General features: G+C 37.0%; 1 protein-coding gene across 7 annotated transcripts in view; it reads right to left on the bottom strand.

Moving 5' to 3' along the window:
- The window catches only part of EML5 (EMAP like 5), a 179,158-nt gene that overhangs the window by 65,904 nt on the left and 90,700 nt on the right, over positions 1 to 22,554 (bottom strand). For all 7 annotated transcript variants that reach the window (XM_060620490.3, XM_078447924.2, XM_078447925.2 and 4 more), the window contains 4 exons: positions 17,849 to 18,051; positions 17,123 to 17,234; positions 15,711 to 15,838; positions 10,266 to 10,407 (listed from right to left, as the gene is read on the bottom strand). In XM_060620490.3, the coding sequence (XP_060476473.2) occupies positions 10,266 to 10,407; positions 15,711 to 15,838; positions 17,123 to 17,234; positions 17,849 to 18,051 (585 nt within the window). The remainder of the gene's footprint in view (positions 1 to 10,265; positions 10,408 to 15,710; positions 15,839 to 17,122; positions 17,235 to 17,848; positions 18,052 to 22,554) is intronic.

Consider the following 22,554-nt stretch of genomic DNA (forward strand, 5'->3'; position numbering starts at 1 on the left):
AGATGTACAGGGACACTAATTAGACAAAGGGATAGTCTGTGCCAGTTATTATTTATTGCCTCTTAGTTCCAAATCTACCATTCTTTGGGCCTTGTAGACTTCTCTCTTTTGCCCGCTGATACAAAGCTTTGCCAATAGAGGGTGCTGGAAAGACACTACAAGTCCAAAGCAGGAGAAAGGGGCTCTCCTTCAGGCCTCCAGTGTTGGATTTTACCTACAGAGCCAGAGCACTGGTGTGCAGGGAGCCTGAAGCACCCCCACGGCGGCAGCACCCCCCCACTGCGGCAGCACCTCCCCACTGCGGCAGCACCCCCCCTCCCCGCTGTCCCCACTGCGGCAGCAAATTTCAGCAAATTTCCCCGCTGTCGCAGTAATGGGCCTAACGATTCAGCTGTGGTTTGCAGTCTCTAGCAAGATGCTCTGCTAAGACAGCAGCGGCCCTCACCAGTCAACAGTCAACTTTGTCCTGGGTTAAGTTCTTCTCCAAAAAGCCCACTTGCCATTCAGTTCTGGTCTGTACCCTCTGGCAAGCTTTTCCTTTAGCCAGTGACCACTGTCTCTCTGTTCCACTGAGGGAGGCCTGCACTCTCTGGCAAGCTTCTTCACCACTGACAGACTGTTATGATGGCAGTTACACCCTTTCCAAACACCTCTGCATCTCCTTTAACTTCTTTGTTTATTATCCCTCAGCTAACTAGGCCTAGTAGCTGCTTTCTACAGCCTTCAGTAGGTAAACACCTTCTACTAGTTAATAATTCTTATTATTAAAATTTCCATGTTAAAATAACTAGTATAGTGTCTGTCTTCTAACTGGACAATGACTGATATAGTCACACAAAGTGCAAGTGTACAAATGAAATAAAAACAGCCAGGGAGAACCCAGGAGCATTTCTATATGTAGAGAGTAGGAAGAAGAGGCAGAGCCAGTTAAGGGAAGAAGAAAAAAAGAAGTCAATAAGATAGAGAGGGAGAAAGACATGCATGGGTTCCAAAGCCAAGTGAAAAATGTATTTCAGAAAAGAAGGGATGATCAGTTATGTCAAAAACTACTGTGAGGTAGAGTGAGGACCCAGAGGTGACCAAGAGATTGGCAGCAGATTCAATGGACAAATAGAAACAAAAGCCTAACTGGGGTAAGGTTTGTGAAGCAAATGTCATGTGAAAATAGAGAAGACAGTATCGCCTTTTGAGTATCACCCATTTTGAGGAGTTCTGCCACAAAGGAGAGCAGAGAAACAAAATGGTAGTGAGACTAGTCATCACAACTGCACACTGTATTCAACCCTATTCAGCTGGCTGAACGGAGGCTTAGAGCAGGGGGAAAGTTGGGTTTAAGCAAACATTAACCTAATAAGCATCCTTTTAAATGCATAGCTGAGCTTCTTAAAAACTAAAAACAAACCAACCAACAAACAAAAAAACCCTCCCAGGGATGAAAACTAAATAAAGGGCAAAAAAACGAGAGTAGTAAAATAAAGTCACAGCTGCTCTGAGGGTACAGGAGATGTCTTGCTCCTGGGCTTCCTGGATAAAACTGCAATCTTTTAAGGGTTATACAGTCAATGTAGTCATCCAGTACTGGTTTTCAAGTTCTAGTTACTTTTAAGTTCCAAAATACCAATACTGAAGGTGTAATACATTATTTCCAAATTTAAAAATAATCTGGTATCTGGATCATCCGCATCTTAAGGCATCCAGAATATTTTCCTACTTCTCTCAAGCTTAATGGAGATGACAATCAACTGAGCAAAGCTTTGACTGCGTGAATAATTCTTCCTCTAGTTCAAAGACTTTTTCTACAAGTCGAATGTGAACACTGTATTAGTGTCCTAGAGCTGCTATTACAATTACCACAAACTGAGTCGCTTAAAACAACAGAAATCTATTCTTTCACACTTCTGGAATTTAGTGTCTGAAATCAAGGTGTAGGCAGGACTATGCTCCTCTGAAAGCTCTAGGAAGGATCCTTCCTTTCTTCTCCCTGGCTTCTGGAGTTTGCCACTAATCCTTGATGTTCCTTGGCTTGTAGACTCATCACCTCAATTTCTGCCTCCTGTTATTACATCACACTCTCCCTTCGTGTCTGTGTCTCCACACAGCCTTCTTATAAGAACACATACTAGTCATTCAGTGTAGAGTGCATCCTGATTCAATATGACCTCATCTTGATTACATTTGCAAAGACCCTATTTCCAAATAAGGTCACATTCAAATGTAAGTGGGTTAGGACTTACACATATCATTTTGGGGGACACAATTCAATCCACATTAGACATGACAGTAGTAAATTAGAATTTCCTTCTATAAATCTCAAATCTAAGGACAAAGAAAACTGGAAATGCTTCCTTTCAAGCAAACATTATAGCTTGTTATCAATAAAAGGGCTATAGTCCCTACTAAGAAAAATTAAAAGTTATTAAAAAAGATGTCCTCAAATAAGAGAGAGCAGTATATGATGAGTCAGAGGAAATTTGGAACTGGATTTTATTTATATATTTTCACCTTACTCAGATTAGTATGAAGTATAATATAGGGCCTTTTGAACATCTGGGAAAATTTGCACAAAACTAATTACTTTTGCAACTCAATAACATACCATTAATGGGCTTTCTTAAGACTGCTTTAAAAAGAAAGATTATTGCATTTCCAAGTTTCCATGCTGAAAGTTTCTCCATTTTATGAAGTATTTATTTTTAAACAAATTATTAATTAAAATAAGGTAATACAGATATATTTTTATAATTGTGTCTTTTCACTTGATTTATATTTACAAATTTTGTACTTAATTATACTATTAGTTTCAATGATTTTTATTTTAACATTTCTTTTATAAATATATGAAGAAAGAAAGTACAGATTTAACTGCATACAGTTTCTTCCCCTTCCACCCCCCAAAACCTCCAAATACCTGTACTGTCCTTTAACTGAGTACTACAATCATATCTCAAGGGAAGAGCAAGTTTTAAAAATATGCCTGGCAGTAGAGAAAGACATCAGGAAATAGACTTCTATATCCTGACTTGGGTTCTAGACAGAGGGGAAAAATTGTACTGAAGATTCACAAATGCAGCACAGCTTATGCAGATCTTAGATTTGAAGTTATACTAACTATATGATCTATGCAATCCTAGTGAAAAAAAAAATCCTTAGTAGTTCTGGATAGTAGCAACCCAGGCACCTGGGAGAAGGAAACACAAAATCACTCTGGAAATATACCTTTGATCCAGACTTCAGAGAAACCCCACAAGTAAAGAAAGCCCAATTAAACATAAATTTATAATCCAAATATTCAAGCACAAAAGAAAATGGAACACCAGGAAGGAGTCAGCAGAAAAATAACACCAAAACAGCAGGAAAAAAACACAGCATAGTCAGATCCCAAAGGATGTCAGATAACTAGATTTCATAATCTTTATCTGATAAGTAAAGATTAAAGACATAAAAAAGGAAAGCTAAAACACAAAGAATATGTTATAAAAAATCTAAGGAACTTGAAAGAAAATAAAATTCCTAAAAATGAGAATTATCACACCTAACAGGTAGGTTAAACAGCAGACGTGAAAGAGAAAGAGCTGCTAATAATTCAGCCATAAAAAAAAAACAAAAAACGAAATCTTGCCATTTTCAATGACATGGATAGAGCTAGAGAGTATAATGCTAAGTAAAATAAGTTAGTCAGAGAAAGACAAATACCATCTGATTTCACTCATGTGTGGAATTTAAGAAACAGAACAAATGAGAGAAGGGAAATAAAAAGAGAGAGGCAGGGGCACCTGGGTGGCTCAGTCGGTTAAGCGTCCGACTTCGGTTCAGGTCATGATCTCACAGTTTGTGGGTTCGAGCTCCGCATTGGGCTCTGGGCTGACAGCTCAGAGCCTGGAGCCTGCTTAAGATTCTGTGTCTCCCTCTCTCTCTCTGCCCCTCCCCTACTCATGCTCTGTCTCTCTCTCTCAAAAATAAATAAAACTGTTAAAAAAAAAATGATTGTTTCACTATATGCTAATTTGGATGTAAATTTAAAAAAATAAAAAGTTAAATTAAAAAAAAAAAACAGAGAGGCAAATGAAGAAACAGACTCTTAACTACAGAGAACAGATGGTTCCCAGAATGGAGATGGGTGGAAGATGAGTGCCACAGGTGATGGGTATCAAGAGTGCATTTATTGTGGTGTGCACTGGGTGGACATTGTATGTAAGCCCTGAATCACTAAATTGTACACCTGAAACTGATATTACACTGTATGTTAACTGGAGTTTAAATAAAAAACTTTTAAAAAGAAAATTAAGAACTAGAATAAGATCTTAAAATTTCCAGAATACTGCAGAGAGAGACAGAAAATATGAAGTGAGCCAAGACATGGAATAATACTACATAGTTAAAACATAAAAATCCTCTTAAAAACTCAGGTTTGCACCAATGCTAATATCATCCTCAATGGAGAAAAACAGAGCTTTCCCTCTAAGGTCAGGAACAAGGCAGGGATGTCCACTCTCACCACTGTTATTCAACATAGCATTGGAAGTCTTAGCTTCAGCAATCAGACAACACAAAGAAATAAAAGGCATCCAAATCAGCCAGGAGGAGGTCAAACTTTCACTCTTCGCAGATGACATGATACTCTATGTGGAAAACCCGAAAGATTCCACCAAAAAACGGTTAGAACTGATCCGTGAATTCAGCAAAGTTGCAGGATATAAAATCAATGCACAGAAATCGGTTGCATTCCTATACACCAATAATGAAGCAACAGAAACAGAAATAAAGGAATCGATCTCATTTACCATTGCACCAAAACCCACAAAATACCTAGGAATAAATCTTACCAAAGAGGTGAAAGATCTATACACTGAAAACGATAGAAAGCTTATGAAAGAAATTGAAGACGACACACAAAAAAATGGAAAAATATTCCATGCTCTTGGATACGAAGAACAAATACTGTTAAAATGTCAATAGTACCCAAAGCAATCTACATATTCAGTGCAATCCCTATCAAAATAACACCAGCATTCTTCACAGAGCTAGAACAAACAATCCGAAAATTTGCATGGAACCAGAAAAGACTCCGAATAGCCAAAGCAATCTTGAAAAAGAAAACCAAAGCTGGAGGCATCACAATCCCGGACTTCAAGCTGTATTACAAAGCTGTCATCATCAAGACAGTATGGTACCGACATAAAAACAGATACTCAGATCAATGGAACAGAATAGAGAACCCAGAAATGGACCCACAAACGTATGGCCAACTAATCTTTGACAAAGCAGAAAAGAATATCCAATGGAATAAAGACAGTCTCTTCAGCAAGTGGTGCTGGGAAAACTGGACAGCGACATGCAGAAGAATGAACCTGGACCACTTTCTTACACCATACACAAAAATAAACTCAAAATGGATGGAAGACCTAAGTGTAAGACAGGAAGCCATCAAAATCCTCGAGGAGAGAGCAGGCAAAAACCTCTTTGACCTCGGCTGCTGCAACTTCTTACTCAACACATCTCCAGAGGCAAGGGAAACCAAAGCAAAAATGAACTGTTGGGACCAAATCAAAATGAAAAGCTTCTGCACAGCGAAAGAAACAATCCACAAAACTAAAAGGCAACCGACAGAATGGGAGACGGTATTTGCAAATGACATATCAGATAAAAGGTTAGTATCCAAAATCTATGAAGAACTTATGAAACTCAACACCCAAAAAACAAATAATCCAATGAAGAAATGGGCAAAAGACATGAACAGACACTTCTCCAAAGAAGACATCCAGATGGCCAACTGACACATGAGAAAATGCTCAACATCACTCATCATCAGGGAAATACAAATTAAAACCACAATGAAATACCACCTCACACCTGTCAGAATGGCTAACATTAACAACTGAGGCAACAATAGATGTTGGCAAGGATGTAGAGAAAGATGGATCTCTTTTGCGCTGCTGGTGGGAATGCAAACTGGTACATCCACTCTGGAAAACAGTATGGTGTTCCTCAAAAAATTAAAAATAGAACTACCCTACAACTTAGCAATTGTACTACTAGGTATTTATCCAAGGGATACAGATATGCTGTTTCGAAGGGGCACATGCACCCCAATGTTTATAGCAGTACTATTGACAATAGCCAAAGTATGGAAAGAGCCCAAATATCCATCGATGGATGAATGGATAAAGAAGATATGTATACACACACACACACACACACACACACACACACACGCACGCATGCAATGGAGTATCACTCGGCAATCAAAAAGAATGAAATCTTGCCATTTGCAACTACGTGAATGGAACCAGAGGGTATTATGCTAAGTGAAATTAGTCAGTTGGAGAAAGACAAATATCATATGACTTCATTCATATGAGGATTTTAAGATACAATACAGATGAACATAAGGGAAGGGAGGCAAAAATAATATAAAAACAGGGAGGGGGACAAAACATAAGACTCTTAAATAGAGAGAACAAACAGAGGGTTACCAGAAAGATTGTGGGAGAGGGGATGGGCTACATGGGTAAGGGACATTAAGGAATCTACTCCTGAAATCACTGTTGCACCATATGCTAACTTGGATGTAAATTAAAAAATAAATTATTAATAAAAAAAAAATAAAATAAAGTAAAAACATTTCTTCCTCAAAAAAAAAAAAATTCAGGTTTGCAAAAAGCAGCTAGCAAACAACAAAATGGCAATAAACACATGCCTATCAATAATTATTTTAAATGAAAATGTATTAAATGCTTCAATCAAAAGACAGAGTAGCTGAAAGAATAAAAATATAAGACCCATCTATCTATTGCCTACAAGAGACACACTGTAGAAGTAAGGTCACACACAAAAGTGCAGGAATGAAAAAAGATATTCTATATAAATGGAAACCAAAAGAAGCTGGGCAGCAACACTTTTGTCAGACAAAATTGACTTTAACACAAAGACTATAATAAGAGACAAAGAAAAGAAGGTCAATACATAAGGATAAAGGAGTCAATGCAGGAGGATGTAACGTTTGTTAATATTTATGCACTCAACAGAAGAGCACCTAAATACATAAAGCACATGTTAGCAGGCCTAAAGGAAGAAGTAGACAGCAATACAATAATAGTAGGGGACTTTAATACCTTACTCACATCAATGGATAGATCATCTAGACAGAAAATTATTAAGGAAACATTGCCCTTAAATGGCATGTCACACCAGACGGACTTAACAGATATTTACAGAATATTCCATCCAAAAGCAAGAGAATACACATTCTTCTTGACTGCACGTGGAACATTTTCCAAGACAGATCATATGTTAGGCCACAAAACAAATATTAATAAATCTAGACTAAAATCATATCAAGCATCTATTCCAACTACAACAGTATGGAACTAGAAACTAATTACATGAAAAAAATGGAAAATTCACAAATACACGGAGATTAAACAGCATGCTACTGAACAACCAATGGGTCAAAGAACTCAAAAGAGAAATCAAATAATACCTCGAGACAAACAAAAATGGAAATGTAACATCCCAAAATTTATGGGATACAACAAAAACAGTTCTAAGAGGGAAGTTCACAGTGATAAACGCTTACCTGAAGAAATAAAGTCTCAAATAAACAACCTAACTTTACACCTCAAGGAACTAGAGGAAAAAAAGAACAACTGAAGGCCAAAGTTAATAGAAGAAAGCAAATAACAAAGATTAGAACAGAAATAAATCAAACAGAGACTAAAGTAATAAAAGAAAAAATTAATGAAACTAATAACTGGTTCTTTGAAAAGACAAATAAAATTGACAAACCTTTAGCTACACTAAGAAACAAGAGAGGATACAAATAAGTAAAATCAGAAATGAAAGAGATGTTACAAATGATACCACAGAAACACAAAAGATCTTAAGAGACTACTATGAACAATTATAATGCCAACAAATTGGACAACCTAGAAGAAATGGATAAATTCCTAAAAATGTAAAACCTACCAAGACTGAATTATGATGAAACAGAAAATGTAACTAACATCAAATATATGTCAATTAAAAAAATCAGTTTGCTTTTTAAGAATTGCAATGTCAGTGATAAAATACTTTTGCTGCTGGAACAGACCACTCCCACCATCTTATACTTGGAATTCCACTGGTTCAGACAAAGCAAACTGAAGGAATTGCCAACAAGTCTTTATTAAAGAAACTCTAAGGCTACATTTTAGAAGAAAATGATAAAAGAAAAAATGTCTGAGATACAAGAAGAAAATGTGAAGAAGTGAATAAGCATAGATAAGCCAAAGTAAACACTGACTGCATTAAACAATAATAATGTCCAATTGAAGAGGGATTAAAAAAACCAAATTCTCAAAAATTAAAAATAGAACTACCATATGATGCAGCAAGTCCACCCAGCAAGTCCTGGGTACTTATCTGAAGAAAATGAAAACACTAACTCAAAAAGACATATGCACCCCCATGTTCACTGCAGCATTATTTACAATAATCAAGATACAGAAACAACCTAAGTGTCTGACAGATAAATGGGTAAAGAAAATGGTGTGTAAATACACATACACAATGGAATATTATTCAGCCATAAAAATGAATGACATCTTGCCAAACACTATACCATCTCATTGATATGTGGAATCTAAAAAAACAAAAACAGGGGCGCCTGAGTGGCTCAGTCGGTTAAGCACCTGACTTCACCTCAGGTCATGATCTCACGTTTCTTGAGTTTGAGCCCTGTGTCAGGCTCTGTGCTGACAGCTCAGAGACTGGAGCCTGCTTCGGGTTCTGGATCTTCCTCGCTCTCTGCCCCTCCCCTGCTCACACTCTGTATCTCTCTCTCTCTCTCTCAAAAATAAATTTAAAAACATTAAACAAAACAACAAACTCGTAGATACAAAAAACATTGGTGGTTGCCAGTGGCAGGTGGGCATACATGGTGACTATGATTAATAATCACTATATTAATAATAATAATCATAATTAATACTATATTGCATATTTGAAAGTTGTTAAAAGAGTAGATCTTAAAAATTTTCATCATAAAAAGAAAACATTTTGTAACTATGTATGGTGATGGATGTTAACTAGATTTATCGTAGTGATTATTTCACAATATATGCAAATATTGGATCATTATGTTGTACACCTGAAACTAATATGCTATGTGTCAATTATACCTCGATAAAAAAAAGAAAGAAAATCTGAGGTCTATTAAAGGTATGTTCCAAATTTGATCGGCTTCCTATGGCCTTGTGAAGAAGAGTATTTGATACTGTGATTTCCTGTGTACACAGAAGTGTGACTATGGTTTTGTGATCTTACTGTAACCCTTCATGTAGAAAGTTCAGTATAGAAATGCTGATATAACATTTGGTAATCTCTAGATCTCAGGGGGAAAAAACAACTAAAGAATGAAAATGCTGGCCATCAATAACTCAAAAAAAAAAAAAAAAAAGAAGAAGAGACAGTGACAGGAGTTCAATTATTCTAGAGACAGTGATTAGTTTCAGATTTTTAGTTAAGTACAAATGTTTGAATACAGTAACCCTAGAAGAACAGACTCTTTTAATAGAAGAAGAAAAAAATAAATTAACTGACTGAATTACAAATTCATGTTACCTAACTTTAACTTGGCCCTTATTATGGCCTGACAATCCTTTCATCTGCTGTTTCCATCACATTTCTTACATTCCCAATTCCCAACCTTTTCAACCAGAGTTCCTCCTTCAATACCTCCATATTCTAAAATAACATTCCCTACCACCTCACTAAGAAATGTGAAGCTATCTGTACATCCTCATTTGCCCTAGGTTAATAATATCAGTCTTAATGCAATAACTGAGCCCCTTATCTCTCTATACTGACAGGCTAGCTTCATTTGCCTCCTACAAAATGTGCTTAGTTTTGTTTCACCCTAAAATATTCTCCCCTCAATTCTGCTACCCCTTTATAAATTAAGGCCTTCTTTCTTCATTTTTGATTCTGAATTACATATATTCTAGAGTCATAAAGGGTAGATAACTTGTTTTCTTCCTGTATTTTTAATTCCATCATGACACTGCAAACAGGTTCAGGATAGGTATGCTCACAGGAGGTCTCACAAAGCAAAGACTGGGTATAATTAATTTTCTTTATATCGCATCATGAGCAAGTGCACATAGAATAAATATGTAAAGCCTTTTTTATACACCTACTGTAGCTTTCTTAGATTTGTGAAGAGTTAGAAAACTGTGACTAAATGTGACTAACATGTTAATCTGTGCTCAAGTCTGAGAGCCTCTTACCCTTTTTCAGTTTCCGGACAGCCAACATACAATGACTAGGAGACAGATCCCATATTCTTAAGGTTTTATCATCACTGACAGTAGCACAGATGGGCAGATAGGGATGTGTAGCCAAACCCCATACCTCTCCTTCCATGTGTCCCTACAAAGAGAACATAGTTAAGATAAATTTAACCTAAATATATGTGTTTTTAAAAGAAAACTAAAGACAACACCTGATAATACACGACAGGATAATGAATAATGGATTAATCTAAAACTTTCTCTTTGGAATATACCTTAAAATACCTCAGTAACAACTTTATCTTCACAATTACACTACAATCAGTTACTATTTAAACTAGTTTAAAATCCTAAAATATTCACTGAGTGAGGAGAATAGAAACTGGCTGCCTTGGAATGTTAATAACTGCCACAGAGGAGGAAGTTCCTGCATGTGAGAACAAGGAGTGCTGCAGACCTGCTCCCCAGTGAAACTGGTGAAATTAATAATAAAAAATTAAGGTCTCCGGAAATGGTTCCAAGGGACTATGACAAATGAAGAAATATTTACTTAAGAAAGTCTGCTAATATTTGGTAAGAACAGTGAGAGTTTGCAGTATTTGAACCAAGACCCACTCCTTTCCTCCCCATCTCCAACTCACTGACCTGAAAACTCCACACCAGACTGACGTAAACAACACAAGGTATGGGTGCTCTCTCTCCTTCCCCTACTCTAATGGGCTATCTTCCCAGAAGAGGCAGGTGACCGCATTTCTTATCCTGCCCTCAATGCCTGTTAAAAGCTGAAACCTTGATGAGTGCTGGACACAGGTGGGAACTCCCTTCTGCCATCCCTATTCTGAGATGGAGGTTCTACACTGGGGGTCATGCCACTAAGAATACTGGGGCTTCAGTTCAACCCAAGAAGACTTGAGGCCACTGCTCCCTACTACCCCTTCCCCAAAATGGAGCACTCAGTTTCTAAAGCAAGGGACACTCAGAAAAGAGTCATCACTATCCAAACACTCAACTTCAGAGCCTTGGATCAGACAGTGTGCCTGGAAGAAAAAGCAAGCCATAAAATAGCTCCTAATGTCTCCTCAAAGGAAATGACTTCATTTGCTTCACAGTGTAGAAAAGTTCAAGCCTAAAGGTGCTCTCAAAAACAATGAAGGTTGTGATGAAAGGCAAATGGGAGCTGACTGGTACTCCTTAAACATACAGGCTACTCTGAAGACTAGTGAGTTTGCTCAACAGAACCAGGGCAATCTCAGAGATTGCTGGGAGGATACTGCTTCAAGTCAAAATCTCAAACATTAACCTACGAAAGGGGTGTCCCCTTTAAGGAGGCTGAGCAATTTGTGCTCTAGGGAAAGTGTTGAAAACAGTAGCAATTTAGTCAGCATCAGTCAGCAATTTAATGGAGTTCAGGGGCTGGGTGTAGTCAGGGAAAAAGACTGAGTAGAGAAGAGGAGAGGAGACTTCCCAAAACATTTTATGGAGCCAAAATGGCCCTGATACCAAAATCAGACATCACTAGGAAACTATAGACCCATGATCCCTTATATATAGTATGTGGATGCTAAAATCCTCAACTAAGTACTAACAAACTGATTCCAACATATACAAAAAGAATTCTACACCGTAACTAAGTGGGGTTTATCTCAGGAATGCAAGGTTGGTTTAAAAGATGAAAACCAATTAATATAATACACCATATCAATAGAATAAAAAAAAACCACATGATCTCTCAATAGACAAAGAAAAAGCCTTTGACAAATGCTTTTGACAAATGACACAATCTTTCATGATAAAAACTTGCATCAAACTAGGAGCAGAAGTGTCATTCGTCAATCTGATAAAGGGCATCTATGAAAAATCCAGTTAATACTAAATGGTACAAATTGAATACTTCCTCTGTCTGTTCTACTTCTAATCTACATTGTACTGAAGATTCCAGCCAGGATATTTAGCCACGAAAAAGAAATAACAGGCATCCCAATTGGAAGGGGAACAGTAAAACTACATTTGCCATTCACATGATCTTATATATAAAAAATCCTAAAAATCCACTAAAAAACTATTAGAATAAATGAGGTCCATTATACTATGAGACTTGTATACTAAAAACTATAAACCTGTTGAAAAAAGTTAAAGATGATCTAACTGAATGGAAAGATCCCATGTTCATGGATACAATTTAATGTTGTTAAGAGGTGCTATTCCTCAAACTGACCCATAGAATGCTGCTACAAACACTGCTGTACATGTTTTTTTTTTTTTTCTGTGTTCATCTGAATGCCCAGTTATGTACATATATCTCCACACTTTTTTTTTTTTTTTAATTCCACTGTAGATAACATGCAATGTTAGTTTCAGGTGTACAATATAGGGGTTCAATAGTTCCATATATTATTCAGTGCTCATCAAGATTAAGTGTACTCTGAATCCCCATCACCTATTTCACCCATCCCTCACCCCCACCTTCTCTCTGGTAACCATCAGTTTGTTCTCTACAGTTAAGAGTCTGGTTTTTTGGTCTCTTTTTTTTCCCTTTGCTCATTTGTTTTGTTTCTTAAATTCCACACAAGTGAAATCAGATGGTATTTGTCTTTCTCTGACTGGTTTATTTTGCTTAGTATCATATTCTCTAGCTTTATCCATGTTGCCATCTTGCAAATGGCAAGATTTCATTCTTTTTATGGGTGAATAATATATTCAAAATAATATTCCATTTTATACACACACACACCCGTCTTTTTTATTCATTCATCAGTTGATGGGACACTTGAGCTGCTTCCATAGTTTGGCTATTATAAATAATGTTGCAAAAAAGATAGGGTGCATGTATCCTTTCAAATAGTGTTTTTGTATTTTTGGGTAAATACCCTGTAGTGTGACTATTGGATCACAGGGTAGTCCTATTTTTCATTTTTTGAGGAAACTCCATGCTATTTTCTAGAGTGGCTGCACCAGTTTGCATTCCCACCAACAGTGCAGGAGTATCCTTTCTCTCCACGACCTTGTCAATACTTGTCATTTCTTGAGTTTTTGATTTTAGCCATTCTGACAAGTATGAGGTGATATCTCACTGTGGTTTTGATTTGCATTTCCCTGTATATCTCCACACTTTTTCCCCCCACACTTTTAATTACTATAAGTTTTATCTTATTTCCCGCATGGAGTTTCTCAAAAATTTCTGCACTCTTTTTGAGTACTTTTTCTTCTAGATGATTTTTTAAAAATCTTTCCAGAATTTTTGAAAAATATCATTTGGATTTGGTTTATGATCATACTGAATTCATAAGTTATTTAGATGTTTTATGTCTTTAGTAAAACTTTATGGCTTTCTTAACACTGATCTTCCATAGTTTTAGCTATATTTATTCCTGGCTATTGTATAGTTTTCTTTGTGAGTACTATTTCTATGTCATATTTTTCTAATTGGTTATTGCTGATATATAGAAATACTATTGGCTTCTAGATGTTGATTTTGAATCTCACTTTACCAGACTCCTTAATTCTAGTAATTTTTCAGTTTATTCTCTTGAATATGCAAAGTAGAGGGTTAAAATATCTGCAAATACTGACAGTGTTCTCCACTTATTTCCAACACTTAGACCTATATTGCTTTGTTTTTCTAGACTGGCTAAGACCTCACACACAATGCTAGACAATAATGGTGAGACCTGACATCCTTGTTTTGTTTCTGATGTTTAGGAGACAGTAGACATCTGAAATCTTAAGCTCTATAATAAATAGGAAAAATAACAGGATGTCATTTATCACTTCAAAATCTTTTCTTACAATTATAAAATTGTCTGTGTTTTTGAAAGTGCTGTCTGTGGATTCACCTGTAAAAGCGTACTTGTGTTAGTATTTTCCAAGAGATCATAAATATGTTAAATACCATGACTCTACCATCTTTCTACTTGAAAGGAATATTATGTGGGGCACCTGGGTGGCTCAGTCAGTTGAGTGTCCAACTCTTGATTTCGGCTTAGGTCATTATCTCACAATTTGTGACACTGAGCTCCTTGTTGGGCTCTGCGCTGACAGCGTGGAGCCTGCTTGGGATTCTCTCTATCCTGCCTTGCCCTACCCCCATTCCCTCTCTTTCTCTTAAACTTAAAAAAATTTTTTTAAAGGAATATTATGTAACTGAAGTTAAAGAGTAAGACACCAAATTTTGACAGTAAATTTAATATAAAACGTTTTGTTTTATATGTATATTTGTATATATTTGTATACAATATATACAAATATATATATTTGTACATATTTGTATATTTGTAAATATGTATATTTATTTGCTTACAAATTCTCCTTGGTACATCAGGATATTACATTAACATTAAAGCATGTGCAGTGCTCTCCTCTAAGAGTGCTCTTTGATGTTTTAACAAAAGTGAGGTGGGGGGGAGTGGGGTTGGAGTAAAAAATAAGTCTGTAATAAGAAAGAATATAATTCTTTTTCAGAATAAAAGGCAAACTTAAAATTGGTCCTACCATATAGAGCTGGAGGACAATTTTTCATTAGGTAGATCCTACCTCACTTACTGTGTTTTAAAGTATTTATTGCTCTCCATACTTTTCAGAAAGATATAATATATATAGGAAATGTATACCTAAAAAATTAATACAGCATTCTTTTTTTTTTTTAAAGGCAAAGCTGGTTTTTTTTTAAGTTTTTTTTTTTTTATGTTTATTTATTTTTGATAGAACACAAGGGGGGGCGCAGAGGAGAGAGAGAAGGAGACACAGAATCTGAAGCAGGCTCCAGGCTCTGAGCAGTCAGCACAGAGCCTGACACGGTGCTTGAACCCACAGACCATGAGATTATGACCTGAGCTGAAGTCGGTCGCCCAACTGATGAAGCCACCCAGGCGCCCCAATACAGCATTCTTGATGAAAATGTTAAGGATCAGGTGATCCTGCTCTTCCGTTTTATATTTCTACCACACAAATGTTGGTATTGCTATTATTTTTGTATTATGTTAACATTTGTTTTATTAATATTTTCACTGACAAATATTTTCAGCAACAAAATTTTAGTGTACATTTTTAATTTTTTTTAATTAGAAACTTAAGGATGAAAATGAAGAGTTTCACAGAAAAACAACTACCTTAGATTCAACAAATGTACTTCAAAGAAATAAAATTGAACATGAAATAAATTGACTTGGTTAAATTAATTACAACTGTTTTTTCTTTTCATTGGTTTCTTGTTTTGTGATAAGAAATTACTTAAAATATTGGCAATTATTCCACATGATAATGTGCATATTTATTTACTGATATCTACTCATCAAGCTATAATTAAATTAAAAATTTTTGGTATATATTATGAAATATTTCCCTAATTAATTTAACGTTATTTTCACTATTGTTAACTTTTGGCTCTTACATATTAATCAACTGCATATAAATGGAAAAAAAGTATATTAATTTTTTTCAAATTACCTGGACCAGAAGTGTTATTGGGCCACTTTTATCCACTTCTAGTATTTCACCATTCTTTGTGCCAACTAAAATATGACCGTGTCCTAATGATATGGCACGTATAGATGGGTTATCTTCCAAGAGAAGACCTGAAATGTTAAGTGGAGATATTCTTCTAGGTATAAAGTCACTAGAATACAAGGATGTACATATTGCAGATGATGCTACTTTGACAATGAAAATCACGTTACAAGGTTGCTTTTTCCTGTATTTTAAGTATGCTAATAAATGCACTGCATTTTCCCAAACCACTCAATTGACTAATCTCAAAAGCACTACCTAGGAGTGCAGGGGTGGCTCAGTCAGTTAAGCGTCTGACTTGATTTCTGCTCACCTCATGGTGTAGTAGTGGTTCATGGGATCGGCCCCCCACGGCGGCTCGGTGCTGAGGGGGTGGAGCCCGTTTGGGATTCTCTCTTGCCCTCTCTCTCTGCCCCTCCCTTGCTACCGCTCTCTCTCAAAATAAATAAGTAAAAAAGTACCACCTATATACAATTATTATCCCAGCTCTCCTACTACTATTCCAATAACCGTTTCCTCTTATATTTGCCCCTCCTCATTCACATCCTTACTTTCTTAGAGCACCTACAATATTCCAGTCAGTACTTTTAATTCAATTCAAGATTGATGCTTTTCTGTCTACTATGTCCTAGGAAGGCTTCAGAGATATATTTGTAAACATAACAGGGCCAGCTCCTGCCCTCACAGAGCATATAATACGGAAAACAGGCCCTGTGTGAGGAGCATAGTGAAACAGGAGCATAACATAAGGGAATTTTAGTTTTTTTGAGGGGATGGAGGGGAGATGGGAGTGGAAGCAATCATCCTCGAAGAAATAATGTTTGAGATTTGAAAAATGAGTATATGGTCAGATAATTGGAAGGGGCAAGAGGGAAGAGAAGGGCAAATTCTAGGCAAAAGCTATAGCATATAGAAAGGCCTGGAGGTCACAGAGAATGTGGTGTAATGCCTTAATACACTGAGAGCAAGGGTAAAAGGAAGGGCCTGCAAGGATACACAGGCAAGGTCAACAAAACACGAACATGAAACAAAATGCCAAGCTTGAACACAAATTCCTGACTGATGGTAAATGTGATGCCCATGTGGGCAATTTTCTTTGAAAAATTAAAAATGATAAAATTATCACTAATAATCTTGCATTTGGCTAATACTTTACCATCTGTGTCACAGAAAATAGATTATGAAAGGACAGCAATGATTCTGGCACCCAGTTAAACAGCTTTTCCCATTAAATTCTGATGCCTATCTAGTAAAGATGGAAAAATATATTCCGCGTGCTCCACCTCAGTGGCCATGCATGTTAATGAGCAATTAACCTTTTACTGCTCAAATTAAATTAAATCTCAAATCACCTTTAGATCCTGGTGCCAAAGCGGCTCTTTTTATAGCATAGGTCTTGAGACATCTTTCAAAGGAGTCATCCCAAAGAGCTACTACCCCATCTTTTCCTCCAGTTACAAATCCCTTTGAAAGTAAAAGCTTCAAGTTAATAAAGATCTAAATATTGAAAAAAATAACTTTATGTTGCAAACCTCTAGAGGAAAGAACATTTACAGCTAAAAATTACAGTTTACAAACAAATTAGCATAAGAATCTATTATGTTTTTTATACATCAACATGAAAACTACAAAAATATTTACAGTAACAATAAACATTCTACTTTTAGGACAGGACTTTAAGAGCAAGGTTTGTAATTTGGAACCATAAGGTAACTCTACCACTTTTAGCAAGATACATATATTCTCCTGGATGCTTCATAATCCCATCCTTCAAAAAGAGAGGATAAGAACAGTAGTTACCTCACAGGATATGGTGATAATAAAGCACTTAAGCCATTGTTGACACACAGGAAGAGATTAAGAAGTATTGAGTTAAAACTGTTTTTTAATAGCAGACCTATTTCACTCTGTGTTCAGAAGTTTGAAAGAGGAATAAAAGAAGGTAGAAAGGCTCTAGTTTACAGATTATTACTGGGTGGCTCAGCTCCGCAGAAAGGCAATACTCCTTTACTTGTGAAAATGCTCTACAATCCATGATCAAATTATGTTTAATGTAAAAATATCTTCAGGATACTTACTTTTTCCAATGCATGCATACTAAACACTGGCCCATCATGTGCTTTAACTGTTTTTACAAGAAAGACATCTCTCCAGATACACACGTCTCCTGTGGATGTTCCAGAAAAAGCCATCTCTTCAGTCCATCCATATACTGCACACATCATCGTGTCATTTTTCCCCAGTGTGCCCACGTAGCCTTTTCTTCCAATCAATCCTCCCCCTGGTTCATAAAAAAATATCACAGAAGTACCACTTTTAAAATGTATAAAATGATAAAATTTCTTTCCTACTGTAAATGTTTAAATAGAGACTTAAAAAGAAAAATATAAGTCTCTCAATCAGCAACTTGCCTGGCTGAGACAGCCACACCCACAGCACCTTTTAGGCCATAGCTTTTTGGATAAAAACATATATGCTAAGTTGGCTTTAATCAGTCCTTAGCACTTTTGGTTGGTTTTCAAAATTTTTTATTATGACATATTTAAGAAAACAAGAGAGTACCAAAAAACCTCAATACAATGAATGTATGTATATCCCCTAACAACCTACATAAAATTGTAAAAACAACGAAAACACGATGCCAATCCCATCTCCCTTTTTCACCCCTTACTATTGTGAAAGTGATGTTGACTATTCTCATGCATTCCTTTAAATTGAGTGGTTTGGGAAAATGCAGTACATTTATTAGCATACTTAAAATACAGGAAAAAGCAACCTTGTAATGTTTATTTTTACTACTTATTTGTAAATTCTTAGGCAATGTTAGATTATCCATGTTTTAATATTTTCTATAATACCATCCTGTATGTACAGTGAACAACAGTGGTTTGTCCTGAACAACAGTGGTTTGACCTGCGTACAAGTCTATTTTTACATGATACTTTTCAATACAGTCCAATAAATGGATTTTCTCTTATGATTTTCTTTCTTTACAATGTTTATTAAAAAAATTTTTTTTAATGTTTATTTATTTTTGAGAGAGAGACAGACAGACAGAACATGAGAGGGGGAGGGGCAGAGAGTGAGGGAGACACAGAATTCGAAACGGGCTCTAGGACCTGAGCTGTCAGCACAGAGCCCGACACGGGGCTCGAACTCACAAACCACAAGATCATGACCTGAGCCTAAGTTGGATGCTTTAACTGATTCAGTCACCCGGGCACCCCAAAATGTTTCCTTTTGAGAGTGAGAGTGTATGTGCACACATGTGGGGTAGGGGCAGAGAGAGAAGGAGAGAGAATCCAAAGCAGGCTCAGCACAGAGCCTGACATGGGGCTCGATGTCATGCACTGTGAGATCATGACCTGAGCCAAAATCAAGAGTCAGATACTTAACCAACTGAGCCACCCAGGGGCATGCGTCATGATTTTCTTAACATTTTCTTTGCTCCAATTCACTTTGTTGTAAAATTATGCTACATAATATACTTTATAAAATATGTGTTAATTGATGGTTTATGTCACTGGTAAAGCTTTGGGTCAATAGTAGGCTATTAGAAGTATTTGGGGAGTCAAATATTATATGCAGGGTCAGCACCCTAACCTCCCATGCTATTCAAGAGTCAACTATATTCCTTTGCAACTTGCTTTTATCACCAACAATCTGTACTGGAGTTTTATATATGTTGATTTGTACATCTAGAAAATGCATTTTTGTAACCCTGTAAGCATTCCATTATATGAACATAACCGTCCATCCATTTTCCTATTAATGGGCACTTGAGTTGCTTCCAAGCCTTTGCTATTGAAAACAACACTGCTTTGAACATTCTTGTAAAGGCCTCTTCTATTCAAGTACAAGAGATTCTCTAGGAATGCCCAGGAATGACCACAGGGTATTCACAAAAGGGAAAGCATATAAATGAGAGGTATCATCTGTTGCCAAACTATTTTACAAAGTTGAGGCACTAATTTACACCCCCATTAATAGTGAAAGGAGTTCTTGTTGCTTCCCACCTTTCAGGAATATTTGGTATTGTTAGACTGGGGGATATGAAATACCAACTGAATTTTACTATGGTTTTAATGTGCATTTCTCTGATTATTTTTTATCATATTTTCCTATTTTTTATTGGCCATTCATTACCTATTGATATCTTTTGCCCAATTTTTTTCCCAATTGAACTTATTCATTCATTCAGGAAATATATATGCCAGGCACTATTCAAGGCACTGGGGGTAAAGTTATGAACAAAAGAGACAACAAAACTCCCTGTTCTCATGGAGTTTCCTGGTGAGACAGTCAATAAATATAACAAATAAGCAAAATGTGCAGTATGTTAACAGATGATGATGGGTGCTATGTAGAAAATGTGAGCATAAACGGGAGATAAGAAATGGGAGAGGCCCGTTTTAAGTAGGGTGGTTAAGAAAGGCCTCACTGGGAAGGTAGAAGTTGAATGAAGGAGGTAGCAAGAGCAAGCCATGCAAGAAGAGGGTTTAAGGCAGAGGGATCACCAAGGGCCCAATGCAGGAATGTGACAAGAACCTTCAAGGAACAGCTATAGAGGTCAGTATGGTGTCGCAAAGAAAATAAGGGAGGAAGTAATGGGAGATGGGGTCACAGAGGTCAAAGGCAGCATTACAGGCCATTGTAAGGATTTAAATTTTACTCTACATGAGATGGGAAATGGTTAGTGGAATGAAATCTGGCATATCATGTATTAATAGGTTCATTCTGATTTCTGGGTTGAGAGTAAATCAGAGAACAGCAAGGAAGAAAGGAGTTAGATGTCTATTTCAATCATCTGGGCAAATGATAAAGGTGGCATGGACCAGGGCGGTTGGATGGAAATGATGAAAAGTGGTCATACTCCATATGGGGTGCCTGGGTGGCTCAGTCAGTTAAGTGTCCGACCTCGACTCAGGTCACCATCTCACGATTCAAGAGCTTGAGCCCCTCATCCGGCTCTGTGCTGACAGCTCGGATCCTGGAGCCTGTTTCAGATTCTGTGTCTCCCTCTCTCTCTCTCTGCCCTTCCCCCTGGCCCATGCTCTGTCTGTCTCTCTCTCTCTCTCAAAAATAAACATTAAAAACAATTTTTAAAGATAATAAATAAAAAATAATTTTTTAAAAAGTGGGCATATTCCAAATGTATTCAGAAGACTGACTTTTCTTAACACAGCAGTCAGAGTTGTTAGTGAACTTGTAAGAATAATTAAGTGGACTCATGAGGGGGAAAAATAGGTCAGAATTCCCTCAAGGGAAAGAAGAAGATAAATTGCAAAGTAAACATTTAAACAATGGTCTAAAGGTGTTAAAGTACATAGATAAGAAGAGAAATTGATTAGCAACTCAAGGGTCGAGTTGAAGGAAGGTTTTTGTTTGGTTTTATTTATTTAAGATAGAAAAATAACCCCACATTTGTATGCCAAAGAGAAAGAGTAAGAGGGAAAAGTGAGGATGCGGGAGAGAAAGGGAAGAAGGGCTGCAGTGATGTCCTTGAGTGGGCGAGAAGAGAAAGGATCTAGTATAAAAGGGAAGGGACTGGCTTTCAGGAGAGCACAGACTGTCATCTGGAGCAGGAGAGGCAAACTACAGGCTGTGGGCGAAACCCTGTCACCCTGTCAAAAACCTGTTTTTGTACAGAGCCCACTGGAACAGGTTAGCACTGGGAGCTACACAGGCCATGCTTATTTCCTTCTCTGCTCCCAGAAACTGCCTCCCCAACTTTTGGCTGCCAGCTAGTAGTTTCCCAAGGTCTAAGCTTGTTACCATTGACAAGTTGAGGACTTTGCTAATGGCAACTGGCTAATGGCACCTAGCAGTGGAATTCTGTCTAGGAGCTGCCTCAACTCTAGCTAGCTCCTCAAGGTGAGAAGGTAGGGCTTTCCAGAAGGAGAACACACTAGGACCTATGTGTCACTGGGGAGGAATAAGACTGACCATGGTTCCCCCAGCCCAAACTGCCAGGCCCTTTCACTACAGCAAGTTGATCTTGGAGAGAATATCTCCAGTTAATGGCAACCGGGTATAAAATAGGGTAGGAGTTTTCACTCTTGTTCTGTAAGTACTTATATAATATTCTTGATTTTGTCCCTGGGCCTAGAAGTCTAAAATATTTGCTATTTCTCCATTTACAGAAATAGTCTGCCACTCCTGGTTTAGATAATAATCAACTGGGTTTTCTGACAGGCACAGCATAACATATTCCTATTGTACCAGGTCATCATTGCACTCAAAAAACTCTTGGTGGCTCCCTGCCCCTACCAACCATGAAACAGAGCTCAAATTCCTTCGAGGACAGATTAATAATTCATAAGTTGAAATTCTCAAAGCCTAGATCTGAGACAGGAGGTCAGAGCTCCCTTTTAGACTCAGGCCTACGCCATGACTACTTAATTTACATAAAGCTATGCATTTAGAGGATTAGCACTTACTCCAATGAATAAAGTGGTTACTTATTTCTCACTTGGCTAGTGAACTCCATGGATCAGAACCCCAAAAGTGAGGAAGGCTGGAAGGCACATCAAAGTTTTAACATTTACCCATATGGTTCAGTTTCAGGTCTACTATATGACTAATGAAACTTAAGGAAAAAGTTATTCAATTGTAAATCTCTTCATTCCAAAACTATTTACTTTAAGTCTCTTTTTTTAAAAAAAATTTTTTTTAATGTTTATTTATTTCTGAGACAGAGAGAGACAGAGCATGAGTGGGGAAGGGGCAGAGAGAGGGGGACACAGAATCTGAAGCAGGCTCCAGGCTCTGAGCTATCAGCACA

Source organism: Panthera onca, chromosome B3, assembly GCF_046562875.1.
Source record: "Panthera onca isolate mPanOnc1 chromosome B3, mPanOnc1 haplotype 2, whole genome shotgun sequence".
In the NCBI taxonomy this organism is placed as follows: Eukaryota; Metazoa; Chordata; class Mammalia; order Carnivora; family Felidae; genus Panthera; species Panthera onca.